Source organism: Molothrus ater, chromosome 7, assembly GCF_012460135.2.
Source record: "Molothrus ater isolate BHLD 08-10-18 breed brown headed cowbird chromosome 7, BPBGC_Mater_1.1, whole genome shotgun sequence".
Lineage (NCBI taxonomy): Eukaryota > Metazoa > Chordata > Aves > Passeriformes > Icteridae > Molothrus > Molothrus ater.
The window spans coordinates 32,352,871-32,373,784 of record NC_050484.2 but is presented as its reverse complement, the minus strand read 5'-3'; the positions used below and the strand labels follow the sequence as shown (position 1 = coordinate 32,373,784).

The 20,914-nt window shown below is 39.5% G+C and overlaps 1 protein-coding gene across 3 annotated transcripts in view; it reads right to left on the bottom strand.

Moving 5' to 3' along the window:
• Window positions 1-20,914, bottom strand: part of THSD7B (thrombospondin type 1 domain containing 7B) — a 299,024-nt gene that overhangs the window by 60,821 nt on the left and 217,289 nt on the right. For all 3 annotated transcript variants that reach the window (XM_054515442.1, XM_036386831.2, XM_054515443.1), the window contains exon 16: window positions 15,350-15,528. In XM_054515442.1, coding sequence (XP_054371417.1) covers window positions 15,350-15,528 — 179 coding nt within the window. The remainder of the gene's footprint in view (window positions 1-15,349; window positions 15,529-20,914) is intronic.

Here is a 20,914-nt window from a genome sequence, read left to right as displayed (position 1 = left end):
ATCAGATATTCCCAAAAGCAGTCACTGACAGTTTCATTCAGCCACTGAAACAAGGTGCTATTTCAGATTTTTTTTTCCTCCTAGGGAAGTGGAATGAAAGAGCTGGTTACAAAATAAATTTGAAGCACGTGATTATATGACAACTGCAAATTAAAGTATTCACAACATTCACAGAACCCTTAGAAAAGACAGTCTGGCATTTTCAGCTCTTGGCTTCAAAAGGGCAACTTGTGCACATTGAGGGACCCAGCTGGGAAGTCACTGCTCACAAGGCTGGAAGATCTGCCAGGGGAAGGAGACTGGAGGTTTTCAGTCAGAGAAGTTGGGACTTGCAGGGATCTACATCTCAGTCAGAAACAAAAACTCACAGGCAGCATGCCCAGAGCTCTCTTGCTGAGGAGATCAGAACAAGTCCTGCAGGGATGAGGGAGAGGAGGTGAAGAAAGCACCAAAGGGAAGCCCATCCTCAGGGTTTGGAAATGTGGAGGAGGAGAGCAGGGGAGGCAGTGAGGGGCAGCTGCCACAGCCTGGACAAGGGAGCTGCTCTGAAGTTATTAAAAGAAGTGATGAAAAGTGACAAATGCTACATGAAGAGATAATCTGCTCAGAGCAGAGCTGCTACACTGGAGTGCAGACCAAAGGCAGCAGGTAACTCCCAAATTACATGAATACATGCTTCAATTCTCATTGATGTCAATGACTATAATCAAACAGAAAGTATCAAGGTTGAGATGAACACAAAGCTCAAGGGAAAAAAAAAAAAAGTCCAGAAATTAAGTAATTTCCATTCAAACTAGTGAATGAACTGGCATACAAAATTTCAGGTGGGGTAGCAAGTTTAATAAATCTAACAAGACACAAAGAATATCATACAATCAGAAATAATAAATGTCACATCTATATTTAATAAGGAAAAGAAGTTATCAGAGCAACTAAAAGCCCTTTCTTCTATGCTTAGCAGCAGCAAAGCATTAGAACAATTATTAAGGAAAGAATAATCCAAGCCAGTGAAGTTAAAAGAATCTGGGGGGGAATACCACATAGATTTAATACAGGTAAGGCACACTGATCTGACGTCTTTCTCAGAGAAAAAAACCTCTCAATTTCCAGAGAAAGGAAATTAAATTGATCTTGGCAGTCTGATTTTTGGGAAAGCTTTAATGTTGTGTCACCTGGGAAGTTTTTAGTTAAATTGAAGAAGATGGGGGATTAGTACAGAAATTTTAAATTGGCCTGAAATGGCTAGAGGTAGGACAGCAACAGCAGTGTGAAATGGGGAACGTCAGGCTGGAGGGAAGTTATTAGCATCACTGCTGAGGGAATGCTCTGACAGCCAGCCTTGGATAATATTTCACCAATTATACTGGCACACAAATAGCTATGGCCCTGTTAAAATTTTACTGAAGAGAGAAGCTAAATGACATTTTTATACAAGAGGAGTGGGACAGCGTGGAGCAAGATCCACATGGAGCTGGACAGAGTGTGGGAGAGAGGCTGCAGTTCAGGAGAACAAAGCATGGATCACATATGTGGAGACTAAAAACATCCCAAAAATCAGTCTTGGGACACTACAGGGGGGAATCACAAGATGAAACATTGTGTGATGTGGTTGTGAAATAAACCAGACAAAAATGCAATCAAGGAAGATTTTAGCTTAGAACTTCCCTAGAAGGTGGGATGCAATTACCAGTGTTTTACAAAGCCCTGCTAAGACCCTCTCTGGTGTGGAGTGTACAAATCTGGACACTTAATCCCCCAAATTTAAACACAAAGAAATGCAGAAGAAAAACAACACAACAATTTTGAGAATGAAGCTCACATTTTGCAAGGAGTGGCTAAAAGGTTTCAATATGTCCAGAGACAGGAAGCTGCAAGGGAACCCTCTCTTATCATTAGAGAATAGAGATGTTTTTTTCCTATAAAGAAAACACCAGACAGCAGAGCTTTTAGCACTAATGGAAACTTCAGCAAAGATGAGACAGAAGAAAATACCCATCCACTCAGCCTGGGAATGATTTTCAACAGGAGAAGATGGGCCAGGCTTTCAGGAGTAATGCAGATCATCTGCCCAATGCCAAAGCAAAACTTAATAATGTTTTCAACTGGAAAATGCAGTTGTCTGCAGCTTCTGTGACTGTGCTAAGTCCTGTGTCCTGTGAAAACACCACGAGTGTTTCATGTGTGACCCTGGAACAGGCAGTGTGACACCCCTCCTCTCCCTCAGCTGATCACACATTAATTTTCCTGCAAACCTTCAATTACACAAGTGAACCAATAGACAATTATCCTAATGAAACCTCAAATTAAAGGCAAATTAAATTCAAGACCACTGAGAAAGTGATCTTTGATTGCAAGTAGGTAATGAATTGGGTTTTGTCTTTAGCAGCTCTTAATAGGTTTTCTGGGGTACCAAAGAAAAGATAAATTAGCTTAAGCAATGACTCATGTACAGCTACTAAGATAAACACTCATCTTTAACAGTTTGTTACAAAATATAATTTAAAAAACCCACATTGAACCAACATATTTGCTCTTAGTAACTGTCTTTAGATGAAAAATGCTTATTTTTTTTTCCAATCCAAGCTGTTTGCAACAGCTTCAATTTTGGAACCAAGCAAGGCTGTGTGGAATTATCACAAAAGTGGCCCATTTTGGTTTCCAAGCAAGCCATTAGGACATCTAATAAATTGAATTTAATGGAAATAGGAAAAGGCCTATTATTTAAGGGAAGAATTTACCTCCCTATTATTTAAGAGAAGAATTTACCTCCCAGCAAATTAGGAAGGATGTGTTAAATTCCATTATTTAGTTACCCTTATACACATCAAACATAATAACAAGACCAGCAGCAGTTTCATATAGTAAAACTGAAAAGTGGGAGTCTTCCCTAAACAAAATCTATTTCTACACTGCAAGTAACACAATATAAGTAAAAACAACTGAAAAGAAACAAGTCTTTTTCCCCCAAAGCACAATGGAGGGAAAGAACTCTAACAGCAGGAATTTAAACTAAGGAAACAGAAAGCACAAACCTCCGACAATACTTTTATTTTACTTCAAATATAATTACATTATCTCAGGTTTTTCTGGCCTCACCTGGCTCTGCTGTAATCAATTTTTGGGAAGAATACTCCTTTCCCTTGGATGTTTGCAATACAATCCTGAGAGCATCTCATATTTGTGTGACTCTGAGATATGCTCCAAACATTTGGTTTTTTCCCATTTGCAACACATGAACCCTTTTTTAAAAAAAACAAATGTTCCTCATTTCACCATTTAAATGATACTCCAACAGTGTTCCAAATACTATTGGACACATTTCAGGGAAGCATGTGGAGACTGATTGTTTCTTTCATTATTAACTCCATTGATAAACATTAGCTCATGCCAAAAAAATTATCTTTTGGTTGTTTAAATCAAATGTCATCTGTTGCCCGTTCTGCAGATTGGATCACAATCCAGCAAAGACATGGAAATTCCTGGTACATGAAATGATTGACTATTCTATAGGGAGGCCACATTTTAGGGCTTTACATCTAACTTGGATCCAAGGTCTCACCTTCACTGAATAGACCAGAAAAAGGGAAATATTGTTTAAATTAATACTGCTTTATAAAAAAATGCTGAGCCAATTCCAGGTGTCTTAAAAGTTAATTGAAATTTGCCTTTATTTAATTAAAGGATGAGAGTTGGGCCGGACACATTTGGTTGGAACAGCACAGTAGTTAAAAAAACACCGGGTGGAAAACAGGACATAAAGCTGGTGTTTGCATCTGCTGCCACACCAAATGCCAGGGATTTCTGGGAATGTTCCAGGAGTGAGGAGCTGCCACAAAGTGCCAGCACACCCAGCAGGCACATGGAGCAGCTGGAGCACACGTCCCACCACCCACCAAGAGCTGATCACTGGTTTGGGCACACATGGGGAGTACAAATGGAGGTGGAAAATGAGCCATGCAGAGCCTGGATCCACACTCAAACTTCTCACAGTTGGTTTTCAAATACAGCCTTTTGGTACAGAATGCTGTGGGAAGAATTGCTCCCTGATGCTGCTCTGAAGGGAGAGGGAAGTAACTCCCTTAACATCATTAAAAGAAAAGTGTCTCATCCTCAGTTTTAAACCAATTCCTGTCAGGCAGTGATTATTCTTGAGATTTAATCACAAATTAATTTTCATTCAGGTGCATAGAATCAGCATCACTAGACTAAGAGAAATTCCTAGAATAAATGTTTTACTCCAAAACAAATAAATATTTTAGTGTTATCAGAAGGACTTCAGAAATCATCTCTTCCCTTCATTTGCCAAGCTCCCAGATACCCTGATATGCTACATTATTATGACAGGGTGAGAACACAGAAGTAAGGTTAAAAAGATATTTATTCTAACTCTAGCTGGGAATAATTTCTGAGGTTAGCATGCAGATATGACCCAAATACTACTTGTACTTTGAATTTTCTGTGTGATAAGTAACTAGGCTGAAATGCTGCTGTTTGCATACAACTCCTGTGAGGATTCTTATTATGCAAAAGCCAAGACGTGAGAACGCTGATGAAAATCTGCGAGTCATTTATCAAACACTGACCTGAAATGAATATTAAGAAAAACCTCTTTTATATGCAAATGTTTAATCCAACTGAGTTTAATCATGACTTTCCTTTCTCAGGCCCAATGAGTTGTGCATGTTCTGTGCACTGTAAGATACAATCTTACACATCTCACTCTCAAAAAAGCCTGTTGTTTTGTCAATGGTTGCTCTGGGAACATGCAGAATAGAAAATTAATCTTTTCTCACTGTTTTACTCACCTGTGAGACTCTCCATAAAGCCTGTTTTGTCTGCCCACCTGCTGATCACTGGAGTAGTATCTCCTTTGAAAGGACCAAGTACTCCTATTTTCTCAACAAGACAAACTCAAAGCATAATTGATTTCTCCAATGGATTTTCTAGTGAATATGTGTTACTACTCCAGTTGCTAAAGTACTCACTGGTTTGTGTTCCAACAATCACAGATCTGTTTATTTATTGCCCAACTTCACAACCAAGCTACAAACTGGGGAAAAGCAATATGAAAAAAACCATTGGAGCCCCCAGAATCTGAAATGCTGGCTGCAAAGTGGCAGAAAGAAAAACTTATGTTCCACATGGCCACTTGAGAGTACACAGAATTGGAATTAAAGAAAAAGACTGGCTTTATTTTAAGAAATGTTGAAAAGCTGCACATCGATAAAGAGCCATATGAAGGACACAGTGACCACTAAGCATTCCCAATAAAATCAAAACCAGCTGAGGGAATGTCCAACCTCAGGACAATCCTCAGGAATGTCCAAGCATTCCAGCTGCAGGACCTGGAAGCATGGACTGAGCAGCAAAGATCTTCTAATATTGAAGGAAAAACACAAGTTCCATGTATTAAATAGAACACTGCATAACAGCATCAACAAACAGACACCAATTCTCTTCACCACTTAAATAGATATACAATAAGACACTACAAAAGTAGCATATGACTAGATCTTCATTCCTTTTCAAAGTCTTGCTTAGAAGAGGCTGCTAAACCTTTTCCATCTTATTCTTTTTGCTCAGACAAGAATGAAATATCTTTATGCCTGGTAGTTAATTAGAAAGTTATGAACCTCATAATATCACTTAGAGAAGGAAAAATTCTCACTTTTACTTATTGAAGTAATAATTTAAAATTCAAAGTAATAATTTAAATCTAACTTATAAGAGCATAAAGGACACTTAAACTTAACAGATATTGGAATTTGAATGGAGACTGGCCAGCAAAGCTGACAGATATTATTTGGTTTGGCATTTCAAATGGCCAAAGTTCATTCTAACTTATATTTGTCCAGTTCTCAAAGTGCTAAAGAATAGCCTGGATAAAAATTCTCAAGACTACCCAAAGGATGCCTACAGTTTTAATCTAATGTGATATACAACATTTTCTACCTGATTTTATGGCAAACCACTTTAATGGTTTTTATTAATGATTCTAAAATACTATTTCAAACAAAAGGGTTTAAAATAAAACAAATTGAGGAACAAATTTTTTTGTTTAAGAAACAATGAAGCCTGTTCAGTGATGCCACTGTAATTACACATGAAGTTATGTAGGAAAAAACTTAAAAGTGAGGTTAAGAGCAGTGGAGAGTTTGGTTACATCTCACAAGGAGGAGAGGGGGGCTCCTGCTCTCTAACAGCACTCACAGCTGGGACTCAGGGAAGGCTCTTCCCATCCATCCCCCCAGAAGTCACACAGATCACAAACAAAACCAGAGCCAAGCTGAGCTAACCAACAGAGGGCAGCTGCCTCACAGCTAAAGGGAGCCCTCATTCCTGCCAAAACCCATGCCATAGTGAAATCCAAGCTGACCTCAAAACCTTCTAACTGAAAACTATGATGCCAGGATTTCTTTGCTAGAGAAACTAGCGTGTCTTTTCAAATAATAATGATATCTGAGAAAGAGGGAGACAAGCCTACTGAAGTTTAAAGCAGATGAGTGCTCTCTCTCAAGCCAGCCACCCCTGCCATCACTACAAAAACTGAATTTTGCATAGTATTTTTATTCTTCAATAGAAATTCATATAGAGAAAAAAAAGAGTCTGTTTTTAAATTGTATACTGGTTATAACTTTAATTACGGAAAAAACACAGCAGCAATCTATCAACAAAAAAAAATCCTCCAACAACCAAACTAAAACAAAACACTAAAACTTCTGTTTTGACAACAACATGTGGTCCAGCACTAGAACCAAATTAATCCTCCATTAAAATCTACATAACCATTTTAAGCCTGCTTTTTAAATTATTAATGTGTAGCTAACATCTGTTCATTGTGAAATCACACATGAGTTGCATCCCTTTTAAAATTAATCCGTAACTCTAAAAAACACGTAGACTACATTTGCCATCAAACTGTAATTGATGCTGGAGAAACTTTATTAAGTGCACTAATATTTAATTATCTTTGACTCTGAGTTTGAGCTCCAAAGTCAATCTGGCACCACTATGGGCAACACCTATTAATGAATCCAAGAACTCACAAATGCTCCCTTCATAAAAGGATGCAAGTTTCCTGGTTGTTACAATATGGAAACAGCTGACTCAAAAATAATATAAATTATAGACAGATTAAAAACCTTCATAACTTTTAATTAGGCAATAAATCACAACAAACTGCACAGGACTGCTGATTTATGCAATCCTCTAGTGAGAAGCAGTAAATAAAATTAGAATGGACACAATATACATCTTATTGGAGAAGAAGAATCTATCCTTTGGTATTTCATTCATACATAAAAATCTGCTCACCTTTGGTTTTTCTAGTGGTGGCTATAGCCTGCAACACACTTATTTATAATTCAAAAATGTGTCATGATTTATAGACAATGAGGAAGGATTAGCTGAATTTGTGCAAATTCACAGTTACAACTCTCTTCCTGGTAGCTCTGCTAAAACAAGGAGTTCAGGAGGCAGGAAGAGCCCCAGACTGATTTACAGGGGAGATGTCTCAAACTTTTCCTCCCCAAACCCACCCGAATGTGACTAAAGTGTATTTCGACTTTGGTTAAAGAGCCCTTGCAAACAGGAGCCCTGACATGGGAGCTGTATTTGACAACCACTCAGAGAGCTGTAATTGGGCCTTGAAATCTGAAATCTCTGAGTGGTTTATATTCCAGCCAGCAATCTGGCAATGCTGATGATCTTGATGCTGTCACTTAAAGAAGATGCAAAATTCATGTATTCAGCTTGCGGTTCAAGTGCTCACATTTAGCTGACGGCAAAACCGGCACAATCCTTCCAGGCATGTGGGGGGACATCAAGAGGAGGACAGAAGGTCATCTGCACTTTTATTCTGCTGTCTTGGAGGAAGAAACCAATTAAACAACATAAAAAGAAAATGAAGTCCATTTCTGAATCTATCAATCAGCTACAGAGCATAAAACAAAGCAAACCCAACAAACCATTTGGTTATAATTTCTGAGCAATGGCCACAAGAAACGTCTGCAGCAGAAAAAATATTAACACTTGTTAAGTATTAATCAATGAGAACTGCTCTAGACAGAGCAACAGAGACAGAACAATATTAAATACTTTAAAAGAGGCAAGACCAAGGTTATTTTAATGACCATCATGCAAGAGGCTCCTGAGAGTTCCTGGCTGCTCAGGAGCTCTGACAGATGAATTCACACAGCATACATCTTCATGTCCCTTCTCCCTCTCTGAGCAGTAACTTCATTTCCAATTATTCTTTCTTATTCATAAAGGAGAGTCAGAAAAATAGAAATTTTCTGCTCTGAATGCTAGGGATATATTCACAGCATGCAGGTGAGTCAGACCATGTTTAACAAACTCCTGATCCTCCCAGGAATAAAGCCATCCACTGGAATGGGGTCAGCTTTAAACTGGGGACACACCGAATCTGCTAGAAATTTATGAGAAAACTCAGGCCATCTGAAGACATTGCTGCCCACTAACAAAATGAAAGAAGTGACCAAAATCTTCATTAACAACCAACAGCCTCACACTGGTTTCTGATGGTAGTAAATGCTAAATCAGGCCAACACCAGCACCTCATTTACCAACTCAGCCCCACCTCTGCTCCTGCTGGATGCTCTGCTCCGTGATTCAGATTTACACAGCAGCTCCCTGCACTGGACAGATCCAGGCTGCCTCCTGCTCAACACACTCCTGTCCAACATCTTGTTGCATTCACACTTGAAAAAGTTTTGAAGTTTTTATGTGGCATGTTCTTAGAACTATAAACTGCTGTAATGAATTTCATGACTTGGCATAGAATCTATCACAAAAGAAATTTCCACATTTGTGTCTTGTGTTGTAGCAATTTTTTGCAATCAACGAGATCATATTTTGGGAATTAATTTTTGAAAGAGCTATGAAAGAGAGCAAAGAAAAGGAAAACATGTCAAAATCTTCATTTAACTTGCCAAAAGTGTAATTTACTCTCTCTGAAGTAATTGACTCTCTCAGAAGACTAAATCATGTGTGATAAAATGCAAGATGACAAATAACTGTTTTTCACATCTTTTACCATATGAAAAGGTGAAGATGTACCAACATTTTTTATTCTGAATGTTCCTGTGTTTGTTCTAATTAGAACAGAAGCTATGTCCTCACTTTCACTGTTATGCAGCATCTCCCCTTCCTTAACGACTGCAAACCTAAAACTGAGAACAAATTGCAAAACTTTGTAGAAAAGAAATAAAAAAACTTCCTAAAATGAGGAAGGAGAAAAAAAAAAAAACAAACAAACCAAGATTAAAACTGCTGCCATGGAATAACCAAGGCATCAATCCTTCTTGTTCTCCTGCTCCTAAGACAAAGACAAGCAAGAGTAAGTTCAGTCTCAGTGTTAGATGCTGTCACGCTGATTTATGGCACACGCTGTTTGCAGGTCCTCCAACATGACATATTGTCCACAAGAGATTCAGCACAAACCACACTCCTTTCCTTAAAAAAAAAAAAAAAAGTATTGCCTAAACCAATTGAACTTCAGTTCCTTAGGAGGAATGCTAATACTTTCTTCACTGGGCCACCCAGCTTTCTGTGGCTCATTTCCAATTTAATTCCATCTCCTCTGCAAGAAACCAACAGGACAGAGCACTTTAGGTATAATTCCTGTCTTTTCCTGTACTTTGCAAAAAGCTATCACATTGAACAATAAATATTCCTTTCAACAACAAATGTAGGAACTCTATTTGAATCAGAAATAATGATGTTCCATTCCTATTTCCAGAGATTCAAATACATAAATTTCATTTAAACCAAACATTCATGCTTTGGTATATATCTCATTAAAAACTTGGTAGGGGCTGTAGTAGGCAGAAAAAATGTAGCTTAATTAATTAGCACGAGGCTTTTAATTTTTTGTATTTGAAAGTAATGCCAGGAAGGAGATTGACATTATAACATGTTTAACTTCACAAAGTGGAAATGTTCTCTCACTATTACAGAAAGCAGCATTACACCATACATCAAGTTGGTTTTTTATTAAAGGGAAGTTTAAAGAAGCTATCTAGGAAAAAAAAAAAGCCAAGGGAAAAATACTTTTGAGGGAGTTGTTAAACAGCTCAATTTTGAAGCTAAAGCTTTTTATGAGTGGCAATTGTGAAAATATGTTTATATGACTCTTTACTCAACAGAAAACCTGCAGGAGGAATGAAAATCAGGTGTGGATAGCTATTGAAGGTGAATATAAAATTAATACATGCTGAGAATTAGAGTAGACACTACAGGGTTATTCTCCTGGAGGAGAACATGGGACTGGTCTGATTTCCCAAGGAAGTGAAGCAACACCTACCCACATGGAAACTCACTTCAGGAGGTGAGATACTGCTCAGGCTGCTCAGATTTGGCTCCTACTTCTGCTCATTTAACAAACTTAACTGCAGTTTAGTACCAAAACTTCCAGTCACAGCAAGAAAAGTGTAAAGGAAAACAGGAGGTTCTTGCTATTTTTTGACACTGAAAACTCTCCCACATTAGTGCAGCAGGCAAAAAAACATGTCATTTTTATGATACTGTAAAATTGCACTAGAATCAAAGGACAGATATGTTTTATGCTGTAATTCCTTACTTTAAGGCAGAATGGGAGGAAATCAGATCTTCTGAAGGTAAAACAGAGATTAAGACTTTTTTTTCCTCAGAGTTAAGTTGCACTTAAAGCAAATGAGTGCTGATAGAGCCAGATAAAAATGCAAGACAGATGATTTCCTGCATGGCACGGGAAGGGATCTGACATAGCTGATGGACTGATACAGGCTCAGGAATGAACTACTGGCACCTGAAATCCATGAGAGGAAGAGACTCTGAGTGCCTCAAAAAGTTCAGTGACTTTTCTGAAAATTAGAAATCTGTATTATAAAAGAAGTGACTTGAGCAGGAGCTATTTATAGTTAGTACATTAATAATGATATTCTTGAAGGCCAATTCCTAATACTGGAAGGAGAAGGTTATATATGCAACTCACCAGCCAGGGAGTAGATGGGAGCTAATTCAGTGACAGCAATGAAAGATGCTCAGTTCAAACTTAGCTTTTAATACAAGAGTCTAAAAGTTTTGAAAATGCTGAAAATAACTGTTTTCTCTGAAGTGCAAGTGGACCTAAAGCAGCTATTTTGTATGAAAAAATTCCAGAAATTCATACATCTTTACACCTGAGAGGTCAGGTCTGTAAGCTTACCACCACCCTCCTTTTCTCTTTCCTTAAACTCCTCTATGCAATTTCAGGAGCAGTACTTGCAATTCTAATGTGCAAAGTGTCTGTATTTCTCATATTCTACAGTGAACACCAGAAAATGTCATTAAGAATAAAATATTCATTTTAATGAAAGCAGTAAGTTTACATTCTAAATACACTACATTTTTCTCCTGCTATGCCTGCCATTACAAATACTCCCAATCCTTTAAAAACATTTGCTTAAATATATACAGCATAAATAGAGGGGATAAACTACTTGCTATGATATTTGTCCTTTAGCAGTATTGGCTAAGGGAGAGAGGGGGAGGAAGGAGAAGGAGGGAAAACCTTGACAAGAATATGTATAAGGGCAATCAATAAAAAAATAATCCTTGGAATTCATGAGTCTTGAAAATAAGATGCATTTTCTCACAGTAATCCTAAAAACCTATAAAAGAATATTCAAGCAATAAACCCCCCTTAACTCATATTTAACCTTTCATCATGTAGAACTACATATTAAATAGCAACTGCATGCTGTGTAAGTGCATTCAGAGAAGAGCAGGGATGGAAAAATGTAAATGCTACACCTCTTTTAACATGCACAGCACAGCCAAGAACATCTGCCAGCTGACCCCCTAATCCAATCGGCTGTTCAGAAGCAATCACATCCTCAGATAAGAGCTGCACAGCCCCTACATGCAAAGCCCATTTTCTTTAAGAGATGGAGCAAAATGTAGTTAGCCAGCTCTTCAACCATTTGCAAACAGAGGTAAAAGGTAAAAGTAATTCTGCATATTACACGGAGCTGTGTTAAAATACTGTCATCTCTTCCCCCAAATACTGTAATTTATCCTTTTATTTCACAGGGCAGAAACACAGACAGAGTTTAAGGCTAAAGGGACCGCATCAAATCAAGTGATTTTATCAGAATACCATGAGCATTCAGCCCATGCAAATGTTTGGCACCTCTATTAGAAAATAGCTTGGAATAAAATCTGGAGGGGCTCAACCTCGTCCATTGCCTACAATGAGAACAATAAATACAAAAAAGCTGAATTAATTCTCCTAACTCTGAGTTTACTTCTCACATCTCTTGCAAAAAAAGTGGGCTGCTTGAGAGGCTCTACAGGCAGATGAACAAAAGGATGGCTTCAAGATACTCCAGAAGAGTCAAACTCTCTGTGGAATAAAGAGCACAAACTCCACAGAGTATCAGGCAGTAGTGGAACATGCCATTATTTCTGTATAAAATCAAATTTCTCCTAAAATATTCTATCCTTAATACACAAGCAGCTGCAGTACCATGACTGGACAGACTCTTGGGGGACAGTCTTTTACAACACAGCTTATGTGACTCAAATAACTACTTATATTCACAAAATAGATTTCTTTGATCATGCAAACTGTCCCACTGTCCAAAGCAGTAGCTTTACTGGGTATCTGTACTGGCAGAGTTCCAGACATGGTGGGAAATGGTAAGAAAGAATTGCTAGAATAGTATTTCAAGTAACACTACAGTTAGATTCATGTCCAATATCTGAAAAGCACTGAAGAAAAGGATATACAGGGGTTTGCCAAAAAGCCTAGACAGCACCCTGCACAAAAAGAGGTGAAAATACTATCTGGCTTAAGAAAAAGACACAAAACGACTGAGGGATTTAATTATAAGACAGTGGAAAAATGGAGAATTCTCCAAAGTAATTGATTAAGCAATCACAAGACCCAACTTTAGAAGCAATAATCAAAAGCAAAATAATTAAAGATACTGGAGAAAATAAAATGGACATCATAAGTGAAATCTACTAGCACCTGGAGGAATTCATTATTTGTTCTAAGTTATGTAAAATCTTATCAAATGCATAAAACACCCCACAGTAGCTACTGGAAAGTAAAACTCAGCACAATGGTGCTATACTGCTTTACTGCTGTATAATTTATATATATATAAAGTATAGACATAGTTTATATGGTTTTCCCCTATCTGATACCAAACAAAAGCCAGCATTTACTGCAGGTATTTAATCCAGATTATACAAAATAATTAGGATGTCACATTTTTTTGTATAATGAATCTGTAGAGCTTGGCTCTAGGATTTAAAAGCTGCCCAGAGCAGAGGGAACAGCAGCAGACAATCTGCCTGAGAGTGGATTAATGGTATGTGTCCAGCTTAGCTCAGCAGCAGAGCCATCAGCTCATTTACTTCACCATCTGGGTAGGCAACTTGTGCATCCTGCAACGTGCCCAGGGACCTCAGTGTGTTAAATCTGGGCTGGAAGTCCAAGCCCAGGGGATGCAGAGCAAGACTCCTTCTGAAGCTCACAAAGTATTGAGAAGCATTCAGGAAGGCAATGAACAGAATCACAGGCAAAACATGTGCATTTGTGTGTATATATACACTTTTCTCATTAGCACAATCATTTCTTCTTACCCTAAAAGTTCTGAAATATATAGACTTGCACTCAATCCTTTAAATCTGAATTGCAAGAAGATAAACCATCTGTGTGCCAAATCGGTTAGAAATAGCTTCTGTTTTATCCTAAAAAAACTCACAAGGAAAGAAACAAAAACTTCAAAAAGCAACTAACCTTGAAAAGAACGCCTTGATAAACAAGAAGCCACAAACCTAAACAAACAAATCTGAACACATATTCTACATTATTTGTACTACAGCCTGCAACAGAAAGCCTCTAATGAATTCAGTGGGTTTTAGATCATGACATGTGCTCCTGGTAAACAGGCAAAAAGCACCGACCACGTTTATATTAATACCAGCCGTGGCACTTTGCAAGCACTGTGCACCAATAAACTGTACAAAGACATAACTTCCAACTTTGAACAATTTCTTTCCTTTAATATCCTCTGAAAGGCTTTTGAAACTGGCAACTCTAATGTGTGTGGGAATAAGCAACACATGATGGCAATAAGTTTGCTATTAATGGAAGGAGTCTGCTGTGTCTGTGGGTAACAAACCCCAGTATCTTTTCATTACAAAGGAGCTTATTGTTACCTTATCACTTACTGTGGGATTTTACTTTGCCTCTCTGGTGATCTGTCTGATCTATTAAGGAGAGCACTGAGCTATGGACAACATACACTTTATAGCAGTTTTATATTTCTGTAGTCCCTGCTGCTTCTGTTAGCCTACTTCCAATGAATTTCAAAATAGAAATAGAAATAAGGAAAAAGAAGAAGGAAAAAAAAATCCAAGGAGTATTTACCAAGTTTCTCACAGGAAAATAAAATTAACTGTTAGGAAAATGAGGCAAGTTCATACTCAGGAGCTGGAAGTGGTGCTGCATTCCAGGACATGACTGCTGCAGCAATAGTTGTGCAGAAAAACAACTGAATCCACCATCTCTAGCACCTCCCAAATAAATCTTTGTATGATACCACTGAAGTACTTCTACATATATATATATATTCAAATTCTTCATAACATATATATGGAGTTCCTTCAGCATGACTGTTTCTGTCCTATTAATTAATTTTCATGGCTGAATCTGAAACATAGGGCAGACAAAACTAAACAGTACTTCATCAGTGTTAATTAGTGCTAGAGAATTAATCAGCAAACGTAGGAAATCACTATGCACTTTTCAGAAATGCATACAGCATTAAGTAGCATTTAAATAGATGCTGATCTTCCTTTAAGAGTAGTAATTTAAAGATTATTTTCCTCTGATGGGATACTTCAATATTGAATATACAGAGATTAATGTTCAAGGGAACCTGTGCTGTGTTGAAGGGAAATGTTGCTAAAAATAGCAATTTTTATTTAACAAACGTTTCTACAGCAACCAGAGTCTCAGAAAGAATGAAAAAGTTTTGAAAATATCCATGACATCTGAGTTCTCTGATGTCTACACACTGTCCAGGTGGGATTATTACTCCAGGGCTTCCTGTGTTCTGGGAGATAACAATTTCTTCATATAAAAAATATGGTGCTTCAGGTCAAATTCCGCTGATATGTGAGCATTTCTCCCTCAATCCTCAAGAAGGTCAAGGATTGCCTACAAAAGGTGACCCAAGGTGTGGTGCCAGAGATAACTCCTATCTTTACCTTCTTCACCAGCACAGGAACTCTGGATCCTGACTCAGAACACAGCACAGAGAGCTCTGTTGGCTATCAGAACGTGGCTCACCTGATTCTTGAGGTCCAGCTTGGGGCAGGGACGACCTCCATTGTAGGGCTTCTCCTTGAGCCACTTGGATCGGACTCTCACCCCCGGTCCACAGGAGGAGCTGCAAGGAGACCAACTGGACCAATCGCTTAATCTGCAATCAAACGGGCACGGGACCGTGCAAGGCTCTTCAATGTAACCTAAACCAAAGATTTAAGACAGGTTTTAATCACTGCAACTGACCAACTCCCATCCTCTGATGCGACCTGTGCTACCAACACAAAACAAGAACTTCTTAAGGGGAAGGCATTTGGCAGACTGACACCACCATCCAACGTGAGGTTATGGTGTTATTTGTGAAGAACAGCAGTGACTAAAATTAATTTCTACTTGGTTTAGTCCAAAGAAGGCAGTGATAAAAAGGAATTATGTAAAGGACACACGCTGGCAAAAGTATCTGTTGTGAAGCTGGTGGTAACCAATATGTGGTAATTACCTTCATAATTAGACTGTGGCCATCCATGACAAATTCTGGAGAATTAAGTGTACAGCTCTGTTGTGTACTCCTTCTCCATTACACTGACCATCTCCAGAGCTGGCACAGGCAGGAGACAGACACAGGCTCTCTCCCCAGCAGAGAGAACCACAGGATGAGGGAGGCAACAGAGCTCTTCTCTTGGCAGCTCCCATCAGATGTGTGAGGGACCTGCCTGCCAGCTGGAACAGTATGGGATTTATTCTTAGGAGAAGCAGATGAAACCTGCTTCCCACACCTCACAAGTTCTCTTTGTACCTCTTTCCAAATGCTTTGCTTTTTATAGGTTTCAAAAATGGCATTTTAAAGCTTTACTTTCACCTTAAGCTGGTTTGACATGAAAGTCCTTACAAGATCATCATCCCTTACAATCACAACACCAGACATCTGCAGCACCAGCACCTCATGAATTAAAATCCAACAGGCTCCTCCAAAAAGGCACAACCCCACAGCTATTTTATGAGCTGGCATATGGGAAGAGAGACTTTGCAGAGCCCAGCAGTGGCTGTGGAGCTCTTGGTGTGCAGAACAGCAGTAGAGGGTGGCCAAGCCCTGAGGATCTCCAGGGAATTAGTGGCACCAGTCCTGGGTTGGCAGTGTGGAATAATTCCTGCACCTTCCTACTTACCATGCTGCATTCATTCTCCCCCGGTTCCTATTATCTGCTTGTCATGTCTGTATGTATTATTTTAATTTAAACAAAAAAGAGATTTCATGTTAGATCATGAAAGCCAGTGGCTGCTCAGATCAGCCTTTATTAGAGGCAGCTTCATCCCTCTGACAGCTCTGGCAATGATGGTTATAGAAATAACTGAACTTCATCCCTACCACTGTTCTGATGTTTCTCATTTTTATGCCCTTTATTTCTGTTTGGTTTGCATCATGCGAACACTCCCTCTCGATTCCTCACCTACAGAATACCAAATTAACTCATTTTGTGACTCTTTTAGGAAGGGTTTCCCCTATCTACCCAGGTGACAATCGCTGCAGCATGGAGAGGAAAAAAACACCGAAACAACAAAACTCAAACCAGAAGCAGCTGCTGTCCAAAACCCCCAGACAACAACCCCAGACAACCATTGACACCAAGGCTGAGGCACAGAGATTAATCTGGTTGGACTTACTGGCTGAACCATGCCCAAGCCTGCTGCTCACTCTGAACCAGAACTATGTCACAGCCTGGGAATCAACCCACAGCAGCAACTCGCTGCCTCCCTCCTGCTCTTCACTCGGAAGTCAGTATCAAGAAAGGTTTCAAGCTTATTTAGGCATCCATCCGCTGGAAAATATCTTCCTTCTAGAGGTACAAGAAATACTGATGTTGCTTTTGTAAACAGTGCCTTAAAAAACGGCAGCAGCAACAGCTCCTTCAGCTCAGTGCTGCTCTATTTCTCCTCTCCTGATTCCCTGTGATGGTGCTGTTCCTGTTTCTTTACGGCGGCCACCCCGCAGCCTGACAGCTGCAATCATTTCCCCCCCTAACTCACGCTGTAACTCTTCCCCAGTGCTGCAGACCTGTGCCCATACAGACTGCTCTGGTTGTCTTTGCTGCCTCTGATCTCTCTCTGCTGTGGTGCCGCTTCATTTGCAGCTCCAAAGCCACTGGGACTGGGTATCTTAATTATTTCTGACTGAATCCATTCCAGTGATATTGGAATGTTTTAGATATTTCAACTTTGTGTGCTTTGTATGCTCACCTCAGTGAGATGACATCCATGCACACACACACACAAATATTTCTAAAACAGACTCACTTTTTTCCCCCAAATAAAACTCTCAAATAACCCACTGATATTCTGTTCCACCTGCTTAGGTTGCCACTCAAAGCAATTCATAATACATTATGATAAGTAAAAGAAATTTTCTCATGATAGATTTATGAGAAGCATTTCTTAGGCAGTTCTCTAAAGAGTTCTGTTCCACCCCTGTAAGAAATATCATCTTTCCTTGGGCTGTGTGACAGCCTGGGTAATTAACTCTCAACAGAAACAAAGAAAGTGCCTTGTTTCAAAGTAGGATTAGTCAGAGGGGTTATCAACTTATCAGAGAAGGTAAAACGGGCTAAGTCTTTAGGCAGCTCAAGATCTATGTCTATAATAAAAAGAAATATAAGACAAAAAAAAAAAGAAACAGACTATAAAAAATAAGATTAAGAAGAAGTTATAATAAACATCTTTCTTATATACAAGAAAGAAGATTTTACAATGAACATGGTAGAATACTGGCACAGGTAGCTCAGAGAACCTGTGGGTGTCCCATCCCTGGAAGTGTTCAAGGCCAGGTTGGATAGGGCTTGGAGCAACCTGGTGGAGCTCACTGGGTTCACATGATGACCTTTAAAAGGTCCCTTCCAACAGAGACTGTTCTGTGAAGACTGAAGAACCTGCTGTATTCCATCCCCAGAAGTGCTGTGAGTTCTCCCTCAGTGAACCACAGAATTTCCAAAGATATCCCATTCAAGCTCTCCTCACAGACTGCCATTACTCTTCTATCAACCACTTAGGGTTAATCCTACACTAAGGTGTTCATTCATAGAGCAAAGATTTCATTCAACCAAAATTTTCTCCAAAAATGTTCCTGTGATGTGCACTCTCTTGCTCAGACAGAGAATGCCTTTATGGCTATCTTTTTATGATGAGTAGCAAAATAACATTGTACTCAGCTCATCCATTGCCTGTGAGACCAGGATATTTTTTTTTTCTCTAGGAGCCAAGCAATAACTTGCTGTTGTCAGGGGACTTAAAAGACCCACAATAATCCTAGTTTTGGCATGCCTAGAAAACTTGTAGCTTTGGCATGATGCACAATACTAAACAAACAAAAGCCCCAAGGCCAATGTGCTATTAAAACAATCCATTAATAAAGAGCTCTACATTCAAGCCACTATCCAGAGAAATAACCTTACCATAACAAAATATGAATAAAGTAAATAACATTTCTGAGCTACTGTTGCTCAGCTTGGGAGACCAACTCAAGGCTGAGTTTACACAGCTGGTTTTGTCAGTGTCATCCTTAAATTTCCTTCTCATCCATCACATCCCTCATTTTTCTCCCCTCTGTAAAACCTGGTACCAAACAGGTTGTTTCCACAGAAAAAGATGTTCTCTACTTTTCAGCCATGTTCAGCCTGCTTTCCATGTATTCTTAAGATTATTTCTTGAAGCTTCCTCTAACTTCCTTTTAAAAATTATTATTACTATCATTATTCCTCAAAATCTCAAACACTGTTAAAATAAAGCTCATTTGATTCAGACAGAGCAGATGAGAACCTCTGTCCTAGTGGGGCCAACAGCAGGCTCCTGAACATCACAGAGTTGAGCTGCACGCACAGATGTACAGGAGGTAATGACAAGAACACCAGGTTATTTAAGTGGGTACTTTGAAACATGCTACTGGGAATTGGCAGAGCAAATTGATTTGGTTGGCCAAATAAGCCTTTTCTACATTTAAGTGCTATTGTTTTTCTACTTTTCTACACTGTCAACGCAGTGGGATGAGCAAACGCATTTATCTAGACTGCACAGCTCATTTTACTATGATTTATTCATTAAGAACAGTGTGTTTGTTGCTCAACAAGCCACAAATGGAGTCTCTAAAGTGTCTCTAACAAACAAAGCACCCACAGATCACACAGGATGTCCTGGGAATGCTCAGACACACAATGTGGCAGCCCTGACTCACCTCAATTCTCCTGTGCAGCCCAGAGACAAAGCAACAGCAGGAGGATAAAGTGAGGACCATGCTCTGGAGGCTGTCATGGAATCACAGAAGGTTTGGGTTGGAAGGGACCTTAAACCTCAAAGCTCATCTTGTTCTACCTCCCTGCCATGGGCAGGAACGTCTTCCACTATCCCAGGTTGCTCCAAGCTCTGTCCAACCCGGCCTTGGACAGTTCCAGGGATGGAGCATCCATAGCTCCTCTGGGCACCCTGTGCCAGTGTCAGAGAGGCACAAATACATGGTGCAAAAATTCCTATTGTCCCATTTTTGTTGTGCCACCCAGCAGAGCCAAGGCAAGAGCAGGGAGGCAGCTGGGTGATGGGCTGGGGGATGTCAGTGATGCCACAGGGGGCTGTGCTGGGAGAAGAAGGACATCAGTGGTTTTACAAGCAAACATCAGGGACACTTCCACCTGACTGCTGCACTTCCAAAAGATAAATTTGCTGTGGGTGCAAGGTCTGCACACAGTGTTAAACAACAGTGCCAGCAGCATTCAAGAGGCTGGTTTAAAAGTGATGTGAAAATAAACATTTCTCCAGCAGCTTTGGAAACAGATGCACCTCTAATTGAATTGGCTTTAAACTCATTTGTATCCTCTCTAACATATTTCATGGTTTCAATTAACAAACTTCTAGCAGTTCTACCCTTGTTAGTAAACCTTGAGGTGCTTCATAAAACTCAAGGTCATTACTGTGAGAGGGACAATTCTGTGCATCACCACAGCTGCCACTGGTAATAACACAGCTAATTTCCCTTGGAGTCTGTGGGACCGGAGAGATCACCCTTTAACAAACTAGGGAGCAGCAGAGTGGACAGTGACACAGGAGAAATGTTTCTAATTACACAGACCAAAGGTAGAGGGGGAAAAAAAAATTGATTCATTTTGCAATTAATATTCACATTCACTTGATTACTGACTGTGAAATATCACAAAATAACATCAGTAAATCCAAGCAGTGCTAAAAATGTAATAGCTAAAGACTTTATAAAGGAGACCTGGTGGACCACAGCATTTGGTGGGCCAAATTCTGCTGAGCTGAAGCTCTGGGATCTCCTGCAAGGCAAACCTCTTGCTTTACCTCAGGTTAAAACTCAGCACGGAGTACAGACTGCAGCTCAGAGACTTAACTCCACCAGCTGATCATAGTTCTGTGGCTGAGGCTTTCCCAGTGTGCCAAGAATAAGGCAGCCACTGGCCATGGGCCACATGGCACAAACAAAAGCTCCAGAAGCTTGTGAGCTGCAAGAGGAGCACCTCGTCCCAAATAATCCCTGCTCAAAACCTAAATCCTGCTTCAAGGCAGAAAATTATTAACTGAAGGGAACTAAAC